The 15294-nt window shown below is 42.7% G+C and overlaps 1 protein-coding gene across 8 annotated transcripts in view; it reads left to right on the plus strand.

The window, feature by feature from the left end:
- Nucleotides 1-8492: 8492 nt before the first annotated feature.
- Nucleotides 8493-15294, plus strand: part of SLC39A12 (solute carrier family 39 member 12) — a 72535-nt gene continuing 65733 nt past the window's right edge. For 3 of the 8 annotated variants that reach the window (XM_082385430.1, XM_082385435.1, XM_082385434.1), the window contains exons 1-3: nt 8493-11523; nt 11999-12086; nt 13770-14116. In XM_082385430.1, coding sequence (XP_082241556.1) covers nt 13856-14116 — 261 coding nt within the window. In that variant the 5' untranslated portion in view covers nt 8493-11523; nt 11999-12086; nt 13770-13855. Of the gene's footprint in view, nt 11524-11998; nt 12087-12512; nt 12670-13769; nt 14117-15294 lie in introns of those variants that run through there. The other 5 variants (XM_082385431.1, XM_082385433.1, XM_082385432.1 and 2 more) reach the window with 5 other exon arrangements.

Genomic DNA, 15294 nt, shown 5'->3' on the forward strand with positions numbered 1-15294 from the left:
AGGAAAGTGAGATGCATGTGGGCAGGGGCTGGAGTTTAGGAACTGGCTCAACTACTGACAGGAAGTCATCTTCTGTTTGGTCCTGCCTCTGCTTGACCTGCATTCACAGCGTCCTGATGTCACGTCAGGCTCTGCCCACTTGACCTGATGACATGTCTAACTACTTCTTTGCTTTAAAACACACAAAATCAAAGCTGCATGTGTGACTTGGCTTCATTTAGAGAGGCCCTCAGAAATAACACTCTTTTTTACCGAGACATTCAAATTTGGAGCTTTTAAGTTACTCTAGTAAACTTGGTAAGAATTAGGCTCAGAGACCCACCTCCCCCCCGAGACTTAGGTCATATAACTGTGGGATGCATAGAACAATTATTGGCTTGTCTCCGTAACAAAATTGGAGGTGGAGAGTCCTATCTGAATTTAGAAACCTTTGTATTATTGGGAATGTAAATCACCGATATTGCTGAGAATTTATCTTCTAATAACTTAAGGAAAACCTATTGCATTGGCTATAAATGGGTGTCTCAACATTGATTATACATTGTAATCACCTGAACCTCACTCCAGACCCATGAAACTAGAATCTAGGTGTGGTACTCAGGCATTGGCTTGACTAACAAAACAGAACAGAGCAAACAGATAAGAACTTCCCATGAATTTGGTGATGAAGAAATGATGTTAAATAGTACTATTGAGAAGGTTAATTATACAGGATTCCTTATTAGGTCAAAATTCTTCAGACCATGAATACAGTAATATGACTCACAGTTCTGGGAGAGCAGTTGGTGAATTTTCTGATGTAGAAAAGCTACCCTTAATATAATTTTATTTTTTTAATTTACTTTTTAATTTGTTACCAAAGAGAAGATATGACCCCAAATAGTAACATTATAATTTGTTTCTTCATACTTCTGGTTTTTCTTATTGTCTCCAACTATCAAATAAGACAATTGCCTTAAAACATTGTTTTGGATTTTAAATGTTATCATAAAAATGTTTTAGAAGACTTCTTCTACTGGAAACGTTGCCCAAACCTCTCAACAACATACCAGGAGCACATATTTTGGTATTAGAATTTCTTTAGCATTCTGTAAATAATGTTTTTCATTTAGAAGGGACCCCTGACAGGCAACTTCTTTCAGCAAAAGGTGACCCTAACATTGGAAAGGCTTTTTGAATTGGTTGGGGATCCTGGCTATGCTGTGAGGGCTTTAAAATACTAAAGTTATTCATGGCAGGTCTGCAGGATTAGGTTTTGGCAAAAACTACTGATCTCATTCAACTCGCTCTGCGGGTTGAGAAAACCTTTCTCCTGTGGGTCTGGTTACAGCTCATGTACATACAGTTCTCTAGTTTTCAAGAAACCTACGAAGCTACCATGTTCTCTTTTCTGTTGACTTAATTTGTTTTCTTTAAGGGCAAGAAAGTTCAAGACTGCCTGGGCTTGGTCCTGATTTGGGGTTTTGGCAGGGTTCTCAAACTTTGATGGGGATAAGAGTCACACGGAGAGCTTATTCAAAGTACCAATTCCTCTGGGCCCATGCTTGCAATTCTGATTAAGTAGACCTGGGTCCAATCCTGGAATCTGCATTTCAACAAGCATCCCAAGGGATTCTGATGCCCTCAGGCTGTGATTTTGAGGAGCCCTCTATTCTGGAATCACTTTACATTGAGGTTTCATTTTCCCCAAAGCTATTAGAAATCTCACATAATCTGTGAGGTCAAAGCCTTATAGCCAAACAGCATGGGAGTTAACGAAAGCTGCAGTTTTTCTATTCTTTCTGTTACTTAATCAGGAACTGTAGGTGCTAAAATCCACTTCTTCACTTCTTTTCTGAACTCCCTTATATCCTCTGCTATTGTCTGAATGTTTGTTTCCCCCAAAATCCATATGTGAGACCTAACCCCCAAGGTGATGGTATGGGTGAGGTCTTTGGGAGGTGATTAGGTCATGAGAGTGGAACCCCCATGAATGGGATTAGTGCCCTTGTAAAAGAGACCCCACAGGGACTTCCCTGGTAGCGCAGTGGTTAAGAATCCGCCTGCCAATGCAGGGGACACAGGTTTGATCCCTGGTGCAGGAAGATCCCACATGCCATGGAGCAACTAAGCCCGCGAGCCACAACTACTGAAGCTCGTGGGCTCTAGGGCCTGCGTGCTGCAACTACTGAGCCTGTGTGCTGCAACTACTGAAGCCTGTGCACATAGAGCCCGTGCTCTGCAACAAGGGAAGCCACCGCAATGAGAAGCCCGCGCACCGCAAGGAAGAGTAGCCCTGCTTGCCTCAACTAGAGAAAGCCTGCGTGCAGCAACAAAGACCCAAAGCAGCCAAAATAAATAAATAAGTAAATAAATAAATAAATATTAAAAAATAAAATAAAAGAGACCCCACAGAGCTTCCTGCCCCTTCCATCATGTGAGGACACAGAGAGAAGATGGCCATCTATGAACCAGGAAGCAGGTTGTGAGCAGACACTGAATCTGCTGGTGCCTTGATCTTGGACTTCCCAACCTCCAGAACGGTGAGAAATAAATTTCTGTTGTTTATAAACCACCATATATCTTGTTATAGAAGCCCAAATGGGTTAAGACATTCTCCCAATGCTGTAGTGTTTATACATTCCCTTCACAATCACCATAAATGAATATGTGTGAGTTGACAATTTGTCCCTCTTATCCAGTCTTAGCACATAAACTCAAGGAGGGGAAAGGCCAGACATTATGTTGTCCTGGGCAGAACCTAGATCTCTGTGGAAAGAACCATTTCTCTACACTGTTGGCGATAACAGAAAACTCTTTCTCACCATAGAGACTCTCACCTCATGGAAATGTCAGTTTCCTTGGGTCAGAGTTTGCTCAACTTCTGAAAGGAAGTAAATGGGAACCTTCTCATGCTCATGACCATCTTAACTCTGTAATCCAGCTTTGTTCTCTTGAGAAGTGAAAGAGCGAAAGAAACTTCATCTGCTTCTTTGAGAAAAATTGCCATAAATCTTTCAAAGAGGATTTTGTCTCTTATTTTGCCCAAGTTTTCTGGAAATCAGAGTAACACTTGGCTCTAAAGGAAATAATAATAATAATAATAATAATAATAATAATAATAAGGCTCTAATAGGGAAACTGATTAAGTACCTATCAAATGCCAGGCACAGAGACAGGTAATCAAATGAATTCCAGCTTGTCCTTGAATGTGTTCTGCTGACTGCCATGTGCCACCCTGGGGCTTAATTCCAAAACTCAGAGGCCCTGGCTCTTGAACTGGTGGGGACTCAGGAGGGGAATTTGAAGTATCCAATGAAGAAGAAAGGAGGGTGTGGGATTGATAGTCTCCAGGGACCTACTTCTCTGCATATGACGTTCCCTTTACCTGGCAAGGTTTGACTCCATCCAGGAAACACCAGCTTGCAAGATGGGCTAAACCTCTACAGTCTCTCCGTGTTTGTGTTATTGATCTTGGGTCTTATAATAAAAAGGTGCAATTTTCTCTGGGCATGTCCGGGCTTCTGTCTGGGCCTTTGCTGCCGTGTGTCGGTAGGCTGTAACTAGAGATGGATTACGTAAGAATTGCTTTCGTCAGGAGTCTTTTTCCATATCCTAGGTACCCCGCCAGCCCCCTACCTGTGCTGTGAGCCACCTCCCCATATATACTGCAGCCCGGCCAGATACACCTGTGCTGGTCTCAAGCACCTACGGTGGATGTATCACAAAGCAGGAACCGGGACTCCTGCTTTGACTATCCACAGGGCCACTCCCCACCCAATGAGGACACCCAAGCCAGACTTGCAGAGCATGAAGGAAGCAGACCCAGTTCGGGACCTCAGCCTGAGCAGCTGATGCGTACTCCACTGCCAGACGACAGAGAATCTGGGACAGCCTCCGAGAGGCCTTGGCCAACTGGAACCTGTGAAGCTGCTGTTTGCCTCGGAGCTCATCTTCAAGATGTGTAGAGTCACTGGGCTTGTTTCGCTTCCTCCTGGCTCATGTTTCAAAGCCACGTCTCTTCCTTGACAAGCAGCAAAATCTCGATCCTCTGGGGTTTCCACGCGGGCAGAGAGGAGCAAGGAATACAAGTCTGGGGAGGCCAGATAGTATCAGGTAGCCTCTCCTGAAGCTGATCTTCAGAGAATCCAAGCCACTGTGTTCTTTTGGACTGTCTTCAACCAAGCGTATTCCACAGTGCCAAGCCTCAGGATATCAAAGAACCAATGGCCCAGCTCAGAGATTGTCACATAGAGAGAGCAAATTCTCCCTTCCTTTGCCTTTTTGTTTTAGTCAGGCCCTCAATAGATTGAGATTTACACTCTCTTAAACTCTAAAGTATAAAGAGTTCACATGGGAAATGCTACATAGCCCCCAAGAGAAGCTGAGTTTCCAGAAGTTCTAACGTAATAGGAAGCTGGGTTTCAATAATAAACTGTCAGATGTCGATATGGTAGTTACTATTATATTATGCCTCAACTTGACAGGGCCGCAGGGTACCCAGATAGTCGGTTCAACGTTATTCTGGGTGTGTCTGTGAAGATGTTTCTGGATGAGATCAGCGTTTGAATCAGTAGGCTAAGTTAAGCAGGTTGCCCTCCTTAATGCGGGTAGGGATCATCGTTCAATCTGTTGACAAAAAGGCAAAGGAAGGGAGAATTTGCTCTCTTGGGGTGACAAGACATCAGAGGAGTGCCTCAAACTGAGACAGAAAGGCTTCAGTCTCAGCAAAGATTCTGAGCCCCAGATGCAGAATGGAAACAGGAGAGGCAGTAAACAAAAGCAGACCACAGGAATTAGGATGAGAAGATTCTTAACAATTACCAGCGTGTACCACTGATTAGAGGGTTTCCCGGGTGTTTGACCTGGGACTTTTGCCCCAGCTTAGGATAGAATTTCTCTGCAGCCAGTCGACCTGGAGGCTGAAGTTGACATAAGAAGATAAAGAAAAGCCATATTTCTCACACACACGTATGCTACTCGGGCTTTCAATAGCTTTGTGAGTAATTAGCGACTGAACGATTTAAACCATTTGGAAAAGTAATGGTTTTCCTCAATATTGGATAGGTAAGCTTAACAAATTAACTGGACAGTATGTTCTCATTCCTCGATGGCTTACATTTTAACACCCTGTGGGGAAAATTGCTCGCTGGATTGGTTTGAGGTGTATTTCCAAAGGCTGGGACTTTTGCCCACCTTCAGGACGCAAGTGCACTTCTGTACTTTTGTATCTTGCCTACCCTGGCATCTTCCACTGCCAGTTCCTGCCCTGTCCCTGACAGTAGGAAGTCCGTTCAATCATAGACAGACATACTCTGATACTACATTGATCAGTAGATTCCTCTCTTTGTTTTCAACTGCTAATAATCTTATATCTGGTGGAGTAAAATGGCTGTATTACTGTTCACTGCTTGTGGCCACTATTTTCTATTGACGGGTCCTCACTACTTATCAAATACAGTGTGTAATGCTAGCAATATAAAAATGATGAAGACCCGTGCCCCATTAATGGGTGAGCTAAGGCATAAACAAGATATAGACATGTGAATTAACATGTCATTGGACAAGTAGGATAAAAGAGTATCCCAAGGCACAGATGATGGGCATTCTACCACACATGGGACCCATGGAAGGCTTTTCAAAAGCAGTGGTATTTGAGTTGGGTCTTAAAACAAAACTAACTATAGATTCATCAGCTGAGGGGGGAAAGGACCATTTCAGCCTGAGAGAATATCGTGAATACTAGAACCTGGGGAAATTCAGTGGCCTGGAGAAGGAGCCAAAGAGACAGGGACCGGAGAGTGACTTTTCATGGAATTACACCAGAGGGCTTATGTAATGATTGCAGGGCGATGATAGTCTATTTACTGAGCTCATAAATGTGCCATGTACCCAATGCCCTGAGGGCAGGTGATACATCCATCTTAAAAATGAAGAGAAAAAGGCTCAGAGATCCCATAAGAAGTCCTACTTGGGGCCAGTGTCCTTTCCCCCAGGTCTGTCAGGCTCCTATTATCACTGCAGCCCGCCCTAAGGAATTCTAGAAACTGTCTGGTCTAGTGGTTTTAAAAATATGTTCTGAAGAACCCTTGGATGTTGTGGAGTTCCAGAAACAAGAAAGAACACCTCCAAAACACAATCATCACTCTTCTCAGATTTACATATGTGGTTACTTCTAAGAATTTCTTTTAAAAGAAGAGTTTTGCTGCTAAAACAAATAATTTAAAAAGGAAAACCATGGAGTTAGTCAAATCCTCTCTGTTAAAAATGACTCTTTTTTTCCCTGTTGCGCAAAATTATACATGTTTATTATAGAAACTTTGGAAAATATTGAAAATGGAAAGAAAAATCACCTATATTCCTACCACCAGTGGGGAACTACTATTAATACTTTATAGTCAATATTTTTGCCATGAATATATTTGACATAGTTGTGATCTATATAATATTGTACATAAATGCTTAAATAATAACTTTTAAAATTATATCATGTGCCTAAAGATTGCACAAATATTAGAAATATGAGATATTTTTCATGCTGAGACTAAAATCCATTGAATAATAAGCACTGAACAATTTAGTTTACAAAATGCTCTTGAATGGCATTAGTTTAATCAACATAAATGTTGAATCATTTTTTCTTGGCAATATTTGAGTTGAAATTTTTTTTAAAAGTCATCATGTTAAAGGATATTCAAAAGATAGAAATTTCAGCCCAAGTCACATAATTTGACCTATTTAACAATGAATGCCAAAGTCTCAATCTTAAAAGCAGAATAACGTGTTCAATAAGGATTCTGCTGTTTTCCTAAAAATATTCTAGAAACTGCAATGTTTTTAGTGTGTGGAGTAAAAAAATGTGTTTGATGGTTATATACTTTATCGAATATCCTTTCTCAAATGACAAAGGATAAGTTCTCAATTTTAGGATCAAACAAACGTGAAGTTAAATTTAAAATAAAACCAACACAATTCCCAGTGATTTAGACTGGTACTCAAGATTCTGAGTAAATATGAAATGTTAAATACAGCCTTTGATTGGTAATATCTGTAGCTAACTCCAGGAGGACTTTGAAACCAGTTGGAGAGTGATTAGGAGATGAAGAAAGATGTCAGAAGTTCCATCTTCCCTACCTCCTCAGAAAAGAATACGGATGCAAACCACAGCTTCTGGAATGTTAGTTATCATATTCACCCACATCATCTCCCACGCTTCTCGCTTTGTAAATGGAAGTAGAGTTGATTTACAATGTTGTGTTAGTTTCAGGCGTACAGCACAGCGATTCTGCTCTGCTCCCTTTGATAACTTACGGCCCCCAGTCATCCCCACCTCTTGGTATTCACACCCTTAGGGTATCCCCTCCCCTAGAGTGTGGGCTGAACCTGTAATTTACTTCTGACCAGTTCAATGGGGGGTGTCACCCTGTGATTAGAATTCATTGGATTGCCAAGGACCACGTGAGCTTGAAAGGGGATCCTCTGCAGTCCGATCTTCAAAAGAAACCCCAGCCCTGGCTGCCACCTGGATTGCAGCCTGATGAAACCAGGCTGGGAGTGGACGACCCACGTGAACCACGTCTGGACTCCTGACCCACAGCAACTGTGGGATAATAAACGTGTCCTGTTCATAGCCCAAGCTTGTGGTAACCTGCGGTACAGAAATCAATGACTCATATACCTGTTCACACACTGATTCACCCAGAGTGACTCAGGAAGTAGCTGGGAAATTAATTGGCCACCAGGCCTCCTCATTCCAACTCTCCATTTCCGTGAGCTTTCTCCATGTCTGCAAATGTCATTTCCAGAAGCAGAAAAAGATGGCAAGACATATCATTGTTGTCTCAAGGGGTACCAGTGTTTGCATTTAGTGCAAATCAACAGAGAATTGGACAAAAAGGATTTCACAGATAGGGGCTGATGGATTTCACTCAACCAACACTCCAAGGATAGGCAACCATGGCTCCTGGGGTGACCTGGATGATACTTCTTGGGTCCAGGCTCCCCTTCTTCTGTCCTCCTGCTTCAACTTGAAGGGGGAGGCTCTTGTTCTCCTGCTCCTTACCTCACCCGGGGCCACGTGTGATGTCACTTCTGCATCTCAGGCAGGAGGGCCTCTCTGACGCCCCCAGCAGCCTGCCACTCACATCATCTCCAAGCTGTGTCATGTGTCTTCTTCTAAAGAGTCTGGAGAAGCGAGAGTTTTTTTTGTTTTTTTTTTTAAAGATTTATTGATTGATTGATTGATTGTTATGTTGGGTCTTCATTTCTGTGCTAGGGCTTTCTCTAGTTGCGGCAAGCGGGGGCCACTCTTCATCGCGGTGCGCAGGCCTCTCACCATCGTGACCTCTCTTGTTGCGGAGCACAGGCTCCAGACGCACAGGCTCAGCAGCTGTGGCTCACGGGCCCAGTTGCTCCGCGGCATGTGGGATCCTCCCAGACCAGGGCTCGAACCCCTGTCCCCTGCATTAGCAGGCAGATTCGCAACCGCTGCGCCACCAGGGAAGCCCGAAGCGAGAGTTTTTAGCTGGGCACTTTGCTGCCCAACAAATGAAAGCAGGAGGAATGGATATTGGGTAGACCTCTAGCAACGTCTGCACTCAGAGCTCCTTTCCCACAGAAAGAACTATGGAAAGACAGGAAAAAAAGAAGAGAGGAAATAAGAAGAGTGGAAATTAATGATGTGGAAAGCCAGCTATAATGAGGATCATCAAAACCAAACTGAAAGGTGAATTTTTGAAATGACTAATAAAATAAATACATTTCTAGCAGGACCGACACTGTATAATGAGTACAAACAATGAGCTTTCAAAGCATTCATATAACATAATCCATCTGTTATCTCTGGTGGAGAGGTCACCCTCTTTTTTTTTATGCTCTTAGGTATTTTATACAGTTTTTTTTAAATTAGTAATCATACATGGTTTTCATAAGGAGAAAAAAATGTTGTTTGAGAGTTGCACATAAAATGTGTGTTTTTTAAAAAATCATGTTTACTATCAGTTTCCAAATCAAAGATAATCTAAATGTCTACATTTAAAACAATTGACATTTTCTAATTGTTGGAAATACAGTGATGTCGTAGAATCAGGACATGAACAAAACTAGTATTTACCCTGTAGATGCTGCCTTGTTAATTGAATATTCTGTTTTTCCTCTGAGAAAACAGTTTAAGAAGGAGTAGCATTTGTTTCAAATGCCTAGTGGGTAGTCCTGTTAAGAAGTATTACAGAAAAGGAGAACCTGAGGATCTATTTATTTTAAAGTTCTACTTTTTTTCTGAAAAATTTTTTTCCTGAGAACTTTTGGGCTGAAGGAGGTTTGGGGAGAATGCAAAAATCACAAAGTAGCAGATTATTATTATTTTTTCCAATCTATCTGTATCACATGAATTTTTTATTTAAAAAATTTTTTAATTAAAAAAATTTTTTAAACTCTACTCAATACTATGTAATGACGTATATGGAAAAGGATTCTTTTCTTTATGATGTACTCTTGCCTGCTTCTTTTGTGTATCCCAGGTTTCATTGTAAAAAGAAGCTTGGACTTATAAATAAAAACATGGGATCACATCGCAACAGACAGTTGCCTGGTGGTATAAGCACCAAGTTTGATGTGGACAGGCCTGGATTTCTGGTGGCATCTACTAGCTGTGTGATCCCGGGGATTTCTGAAATGTACAGTGAGAAGTTCATTAGGTTCAGTTGAAATTACATGAGAAAATACATGTAAGGTTACTTAGCCCAGTGCCTAGGCATTAAAGACACTCCAAAAATGTTAATAAACATTATTATAATTATGATTTAGAGAGGTTAGAGTCTTGGAAAAGAGGGAAGAGGACAGCATAAAGGGAGGACATGGGGAGAAGCAAGGCCCAGAGGTAGCTCAGATTGTAGGACCTCATCTTACAGCCAGAGATGGCCCCACCAGGGGTAGGCTGGATGCTGAGGAAGAGGAACACACGCAGTCCTAACACAAGCTCAGAGCCTCCTTTCCTCAGAACATTTGCTGGAAAAGTGTTGTAATAAATCTATAAATCTGTGGCGATTACAGAAGTGAATGATGAGCCCTAGAGTTGTACAGTACGCAACCTGCAAAACTGTACATGGTGGCCCTGAATGATCCACGATGGTTCTACTCTTGTTTCAGTCTCTTCTTAAGCAGTTGCCATCTTGTATTTCTTTCTACCTGGTGGGCCCCTTTAAATTCTTTCCAGGTCAAGGCAGAGTACACATGTAAATACATTATATTGACATGAGGTAGAAGTTTGAAACTCAGGCCACCCCAAAAGGCAAAGAATCGGAGCTGAAGGAAGGATGGATTAATCAGTCTTCCTGCTTCCCTCCCACCTCCCATCCACTACATCTTCCTGCGTTAGCACAAAAAAACGGTCTGTATATCAGGAGATACTGCGTCAGATGAGACTGGTCCCAAATGCGGGTTAAATCCTTGTAAATGTCAATCAGGAGTCAATGAGCTCCTTCTTTGTACAGTGGGTTAGTTCACACATGAAGCTCATTACCCCTAGAGGTCGGTTTGGATTGCAAGTATAACGGTGTTTAAGGAAGGTTGATTTCAGGCTTGCTGGGGAAGGAGGCAGGCTGGGGATGTAGAGTTACGGCTACCACCCACACCAGGCTAAGGAAGCCACACCCCCGTGTTCAGCCAAGTGCCTCCTCCTTCTTCCCTGGGATCTGCCTGCCTTCCAGGCTTCTCCTTACCCGCTCCTAATGGCTGTCTCACCCTGGGACAGGACGAGGAACCTGATTGTTAGCTGACTTAGGTATGACTGTGAGGGGAGAGCAAGCCTTGGGGGGCAAATGATACAAGCTGTGCCCTGGGGGGGAAGTTCGCGTAGTTGGGGGCCTCCTGGCTTGTGGCTGGGCTGGCGGAGGTGCTGGGATCAGCTGAGACTAGTTATGGGTGTTTAAGAATTTCTGCAGGAGATAACTTGCTGGGGCCCTAGGAGGCGGGGCTCTCTAGGCACAGGGCATCTCAGACTAGGAAATACGGGACTTCCAGCCTGGACGTCCATCAGGGAATCAGGAAAAGGATACCAAAGTGCCAGCAGAGGGCGCTGTCCTGCGACCACTGGTCACAGCCAATCAAGATCCAGTTGTGCCGAAACCGAGAAGGTTATGTAGTGGGACTTGGGCAGGGAGGGCCCATTTGGGGACCTGCTAATTGGAGGTGGGCCAGGAAGCAAGGGCTTAGTTCCAGAAATAAAGCAAAGCTGAAGTTCTTAATAGTAGCAGGTGATGGCAGGACTGGATAATTTGCTCAGTGGGTTTTGGGCTACGTTCCCTTAGTTACCTCCTAGCCAAGTGCCCGAGACTGAGCTAGGGTGGAGCCTGGAATGACGCTCAGGTGGTCCCCGCTGGGGGGATGGCAACAGGCCAGGAGCAGGAGCCTGCAGGGAGCTTCGCCAGTGTCCCCCTCTGGTCCTGAGTCCACTTGCTTCTCTGCGTCCACTGGACCCACGGCTGGAAGGGCTTGACCACCTCCTCGCTCTCCTGTTGGGCTGCTGGTTCTGGACTCGAACTCCAGGTAATCTCCCCACAGAGCTCGTGAGAAACGGGCCAAGGCCCTTCCCTTGACAGTTTAGGTAAACCCGAGCGCTCCGTGCCGTGTAGTTCAGAGCAGCCGGGCATTTTTGGGGAGTGTCAGCCTTCCGTAGTTCTGAAAGGGTTATCAGCGTGGTCCCAGGATTATCTCACCCTGTTCTTCCCAATTTTCATATCCAACGAGCAACCGAGGAGACTCATGATGCCGCCTTCCCTCTCTCTGTATTTCCTTTCCCTCCTTACCCAGCTACCACCTTAGCAGCAGACTCAAGCATCTCCCCATTTCCTACACTCTTCGGATTCACTTGGTGTGTCTATAGCCTGTGTGCTGTTTCCACGTACACTGTCCACTTTGAAATCTTGGGTCTCGACGTCTCTTACCTCCTATAAAATTCACCACTTCATTTGTTCTTTCAGTCATTTATTCCCCAATAACTTAGTGAGAGCTCTTTTCACAGGACCCGAGGGCCTTATGCAATGACCTCTACCACAGGCTCTGGGATCAGAATATATACAGCTGCTTAAAGATTCCCACTTACGTCCCAGGTAAGAACTTTATTCCTCCAGCAAACACTTTTTGTTTGAAAAATCTATTTATGAATTTACGAATGCCTGAAATCGTTTAAACCTCTGCACCTTATAAAATAAAATTCTAATGAGCCTATCTTTTCAACAAATCGTTGGTTTGAGATGTGGATAACACAGTTATCACAGAATCCTCTGGGGAAAAAAAAAGTCTTGATCTAACAGGAAAGCCTTTCCATTCTACAAGGGGAACTCGTTTGACCTAGCTCTGTCCTTTAAAGGGCAAGTGGCTGTAAGAAATTCTAAGGTTTTTCTCAGAATTCTAAGACAATTGGTCAATAGTGATATAAAAAGTCAGGTTCATTAGCGACACTAATTTGGTTTTCCTGAAGATCGGCCAGACAGAAAGTTCTCACTTTTATCCACCTTCATTGTTACTCTCCATAGCAACTGAAAACTGTTCTGGGCTGAAATAATCCTCTCTAGCTCCCAGCGCACAGTCAAGGAATTTTAAAAACAGAGGACTTTGTAACCATGAAATACTCTCTGAGATTTAAAAGGCCACAGAGCTCCAGATAAATAATCATTTGTCTTTCGTCTGAAGGTAAGCACTGGGTTTAGAAATGTTTGTATCATCGTCTGTCATTTTTTAAATGCTAACGTAAGAATTTTAAACTCTCTCTCTCTTTTTTTTTTAAACCGTGAAAGTAATCCTAGTATTTTTCTCACTACCCCACAGTCATTATTAGCTCATCTCTGGGCCAAGATCTGCCATGAGATGCTGTTAACATTTTGCATTCCTTAAGCAATCGGTTGAAGATATTAATTTTTTTCCAGAAAGCTGATTGGTTCTCAAGCTGTCCTTTCACTTCTTTCCTGGGGCCTGAATATGTGGATTTATCATGGCTCATGCGGCCTTGAAACTCTCTTGTTTTTCCAAGATAGTTCATGCTTTTAATCAACTGAAAACTAAAAACTAACCAGTATGTTCTGGATGTTACTATTTTCTTTTAGTCCCTTCCTTATCAAAAAATCTTCTAACTCAACATGATAGCTGTAATTTGTTCAAATTTATTTTCTGTTTACTTTTATTTACTTACTCCACTGATGAGGCCCATAAATCAATGGGATAAAATGAGGGCGTTTCCTGTTGGCGGGTGTGGAGAGATAAATTAGGAGTTTGGGCTTAATGTATACACACTACTATACATAAAATAGGTAAACAGCAAGGACCTACGGTATAGCACAGGGAACTCTACTCAATATCTTGTAATAAACTGTATAATAGAAAAGAATCTGAAAAAAAAATGTATGTATGTATAACCGAATCACTTTGCTGTACACTTGAAACTAACACAACATTGTAAATCAACTCGACTTCAATAAAAAAGATAAATGAGGGTGTTTCCTGCCCCGGGTCTTATGACCTGTAGCACCTTCAGGATAAACAGCGAAATGCATTCTTCCTAATTTTTGACTCTATTTCAGAGACAGACAATATAACACACTTCTTGGCTGTTGTACAGTTTGAAAGTCTACACCCACCATAATTTCCTGCCGGTGGGAGTTATAAACGAGCTATAGACCCCCTGTTGTTCAGAAACAGCTTGTCATTGCCAATCAGCTTAGCCACCCAATTAATGAATCCTTGCAAACCTGTTGCAGGCACAGTAATTAAGGGCTTTATTTTTCCTCTTTCCACAGACATTCCTCCAGTTACGAGTTGACACCGTGAACACCAACCCACCCAGCTCCATCAGAGGCAGACTTGGGCTGAAGGAAGAGTGGAAATGTGCTTCTGGAGAAAGCTTTCTGTATTCTGGGTGCCATTGTTCCTTCTACTCAGCCTGATTCCCTTGACTGAGACAGAAAAACCCTCAACTCCAGACAGCAGCGGCACTTGGAGTCCAGGGCAACTGACGGAAATTCTACATGTTCTCTCTGCACAAGAGCCCACCCCCCTGAACCACTCGAGAAGCCTCATCAGAACTCTGCTAGAGAAAACCGGGTGCCCACGGAGGACAGACGGAAAGCAAGGAGATTGCAATCTGGTTAGTGCCATAGAATGGGATCAGGGACAAGGGCATTTTCCAAAGAGACCCATGCATTCCTTAGCCGCTTACTTTAGGAAAGGAAAATCCATTGCAAACCTTCCAATATCCGAGTGGGCAATGCATTATGGTGTAATAACTCCCATATTTGGGATATGACAAATCATACAGCATTCTGCATATGGCATTTAGAGACAGGGAGAACTTGTTTTTATTAAAATGGTAATGCTTCTGTAAGTCTTTCTACAACGCTTCTGCAGGTTTAGAGGTATTTATTTGCAAGTATGCACTTCTAGTTCCCTTTTCTTTCTGATTGACTAATCCTTTTTATGAGCTTGCAGTGACCTTGAACATGATTGGTTAGATAGATGCCATTTGTTTTCTGAGGCATAATAATAACAACCTGATATTTGTCTAATGTTGAATTTTTAAGTACTTTCTCCCGGATATTGGTAGGTGTGTTCTAATATTTTGCATCGTGGGGAGTTAAGGAATTGGATTATCGTCTTCTTAAAAATGAGGAATCTAAGCTGGGGAAGGGAAGTGCTACCAGTGGGGCTGAAATGGGCCCCAGAAACCCATTTTCCAGGCATTTCCTAGTCTATCAAGTGACTCTCAAATCCTGGCTATCCATCAGCATCACCTGGCCAGGTTTCACAAAATACCCAGGCTGGAGCTTCCTTCTCCAGAGATTGAGCTTTCACTTGCCCTGGATGGTATTTTAAAAAATCTCTGCGGGCCGCTTTAATGTAAAAATCAGCATTACTGTAAAATCAACATTTAATGTAAAATCAGAATGTCTCCATTGGGTGGGGGGATGGGTAATGACCAGAGTAGCCCCAGAGGTAAGAGCCCATGTCTTAAAATGACTTCAGACAAAAAACAGACCAAAACACTCTGAACATCCCTTTCCTGAGATGAGATTTTTTCAGAATGAACTCACTCACAAATAAATAAGTAAATAAATGAAGACATAACTAACTAAATAAGAGAAGCGAATCATTTCTCCCCAAAATAAATTTTAGCTGATCTTCTCAATCACGCTTTGTTCTGGGGGAAACATTTCTTGGCCAAATGTTTTGTTTTTTGTTTTTGTTTTCTTCACAGAAGGGTCTTGCTAACAGAATTTTTCTCTGCTCTGTACAAACAGTAAATAATTCAGTAATTAGTAAAGCTCC

The sequence above is a fragment of the Balaenoptera borealis genome, assembly GCF_965194805.1.
Source record: "Balaenoptera borealis genome assembly, chromosome: 3".
In the NCBI taxonomy this organism is placed as follows: domain Eukaryota; kingdom Metazoa; phylum Chordata; class Mammalia; order Artiodactyla; family Balaenopteridae; genus Balaenoptera; species Balaenoptera borealis.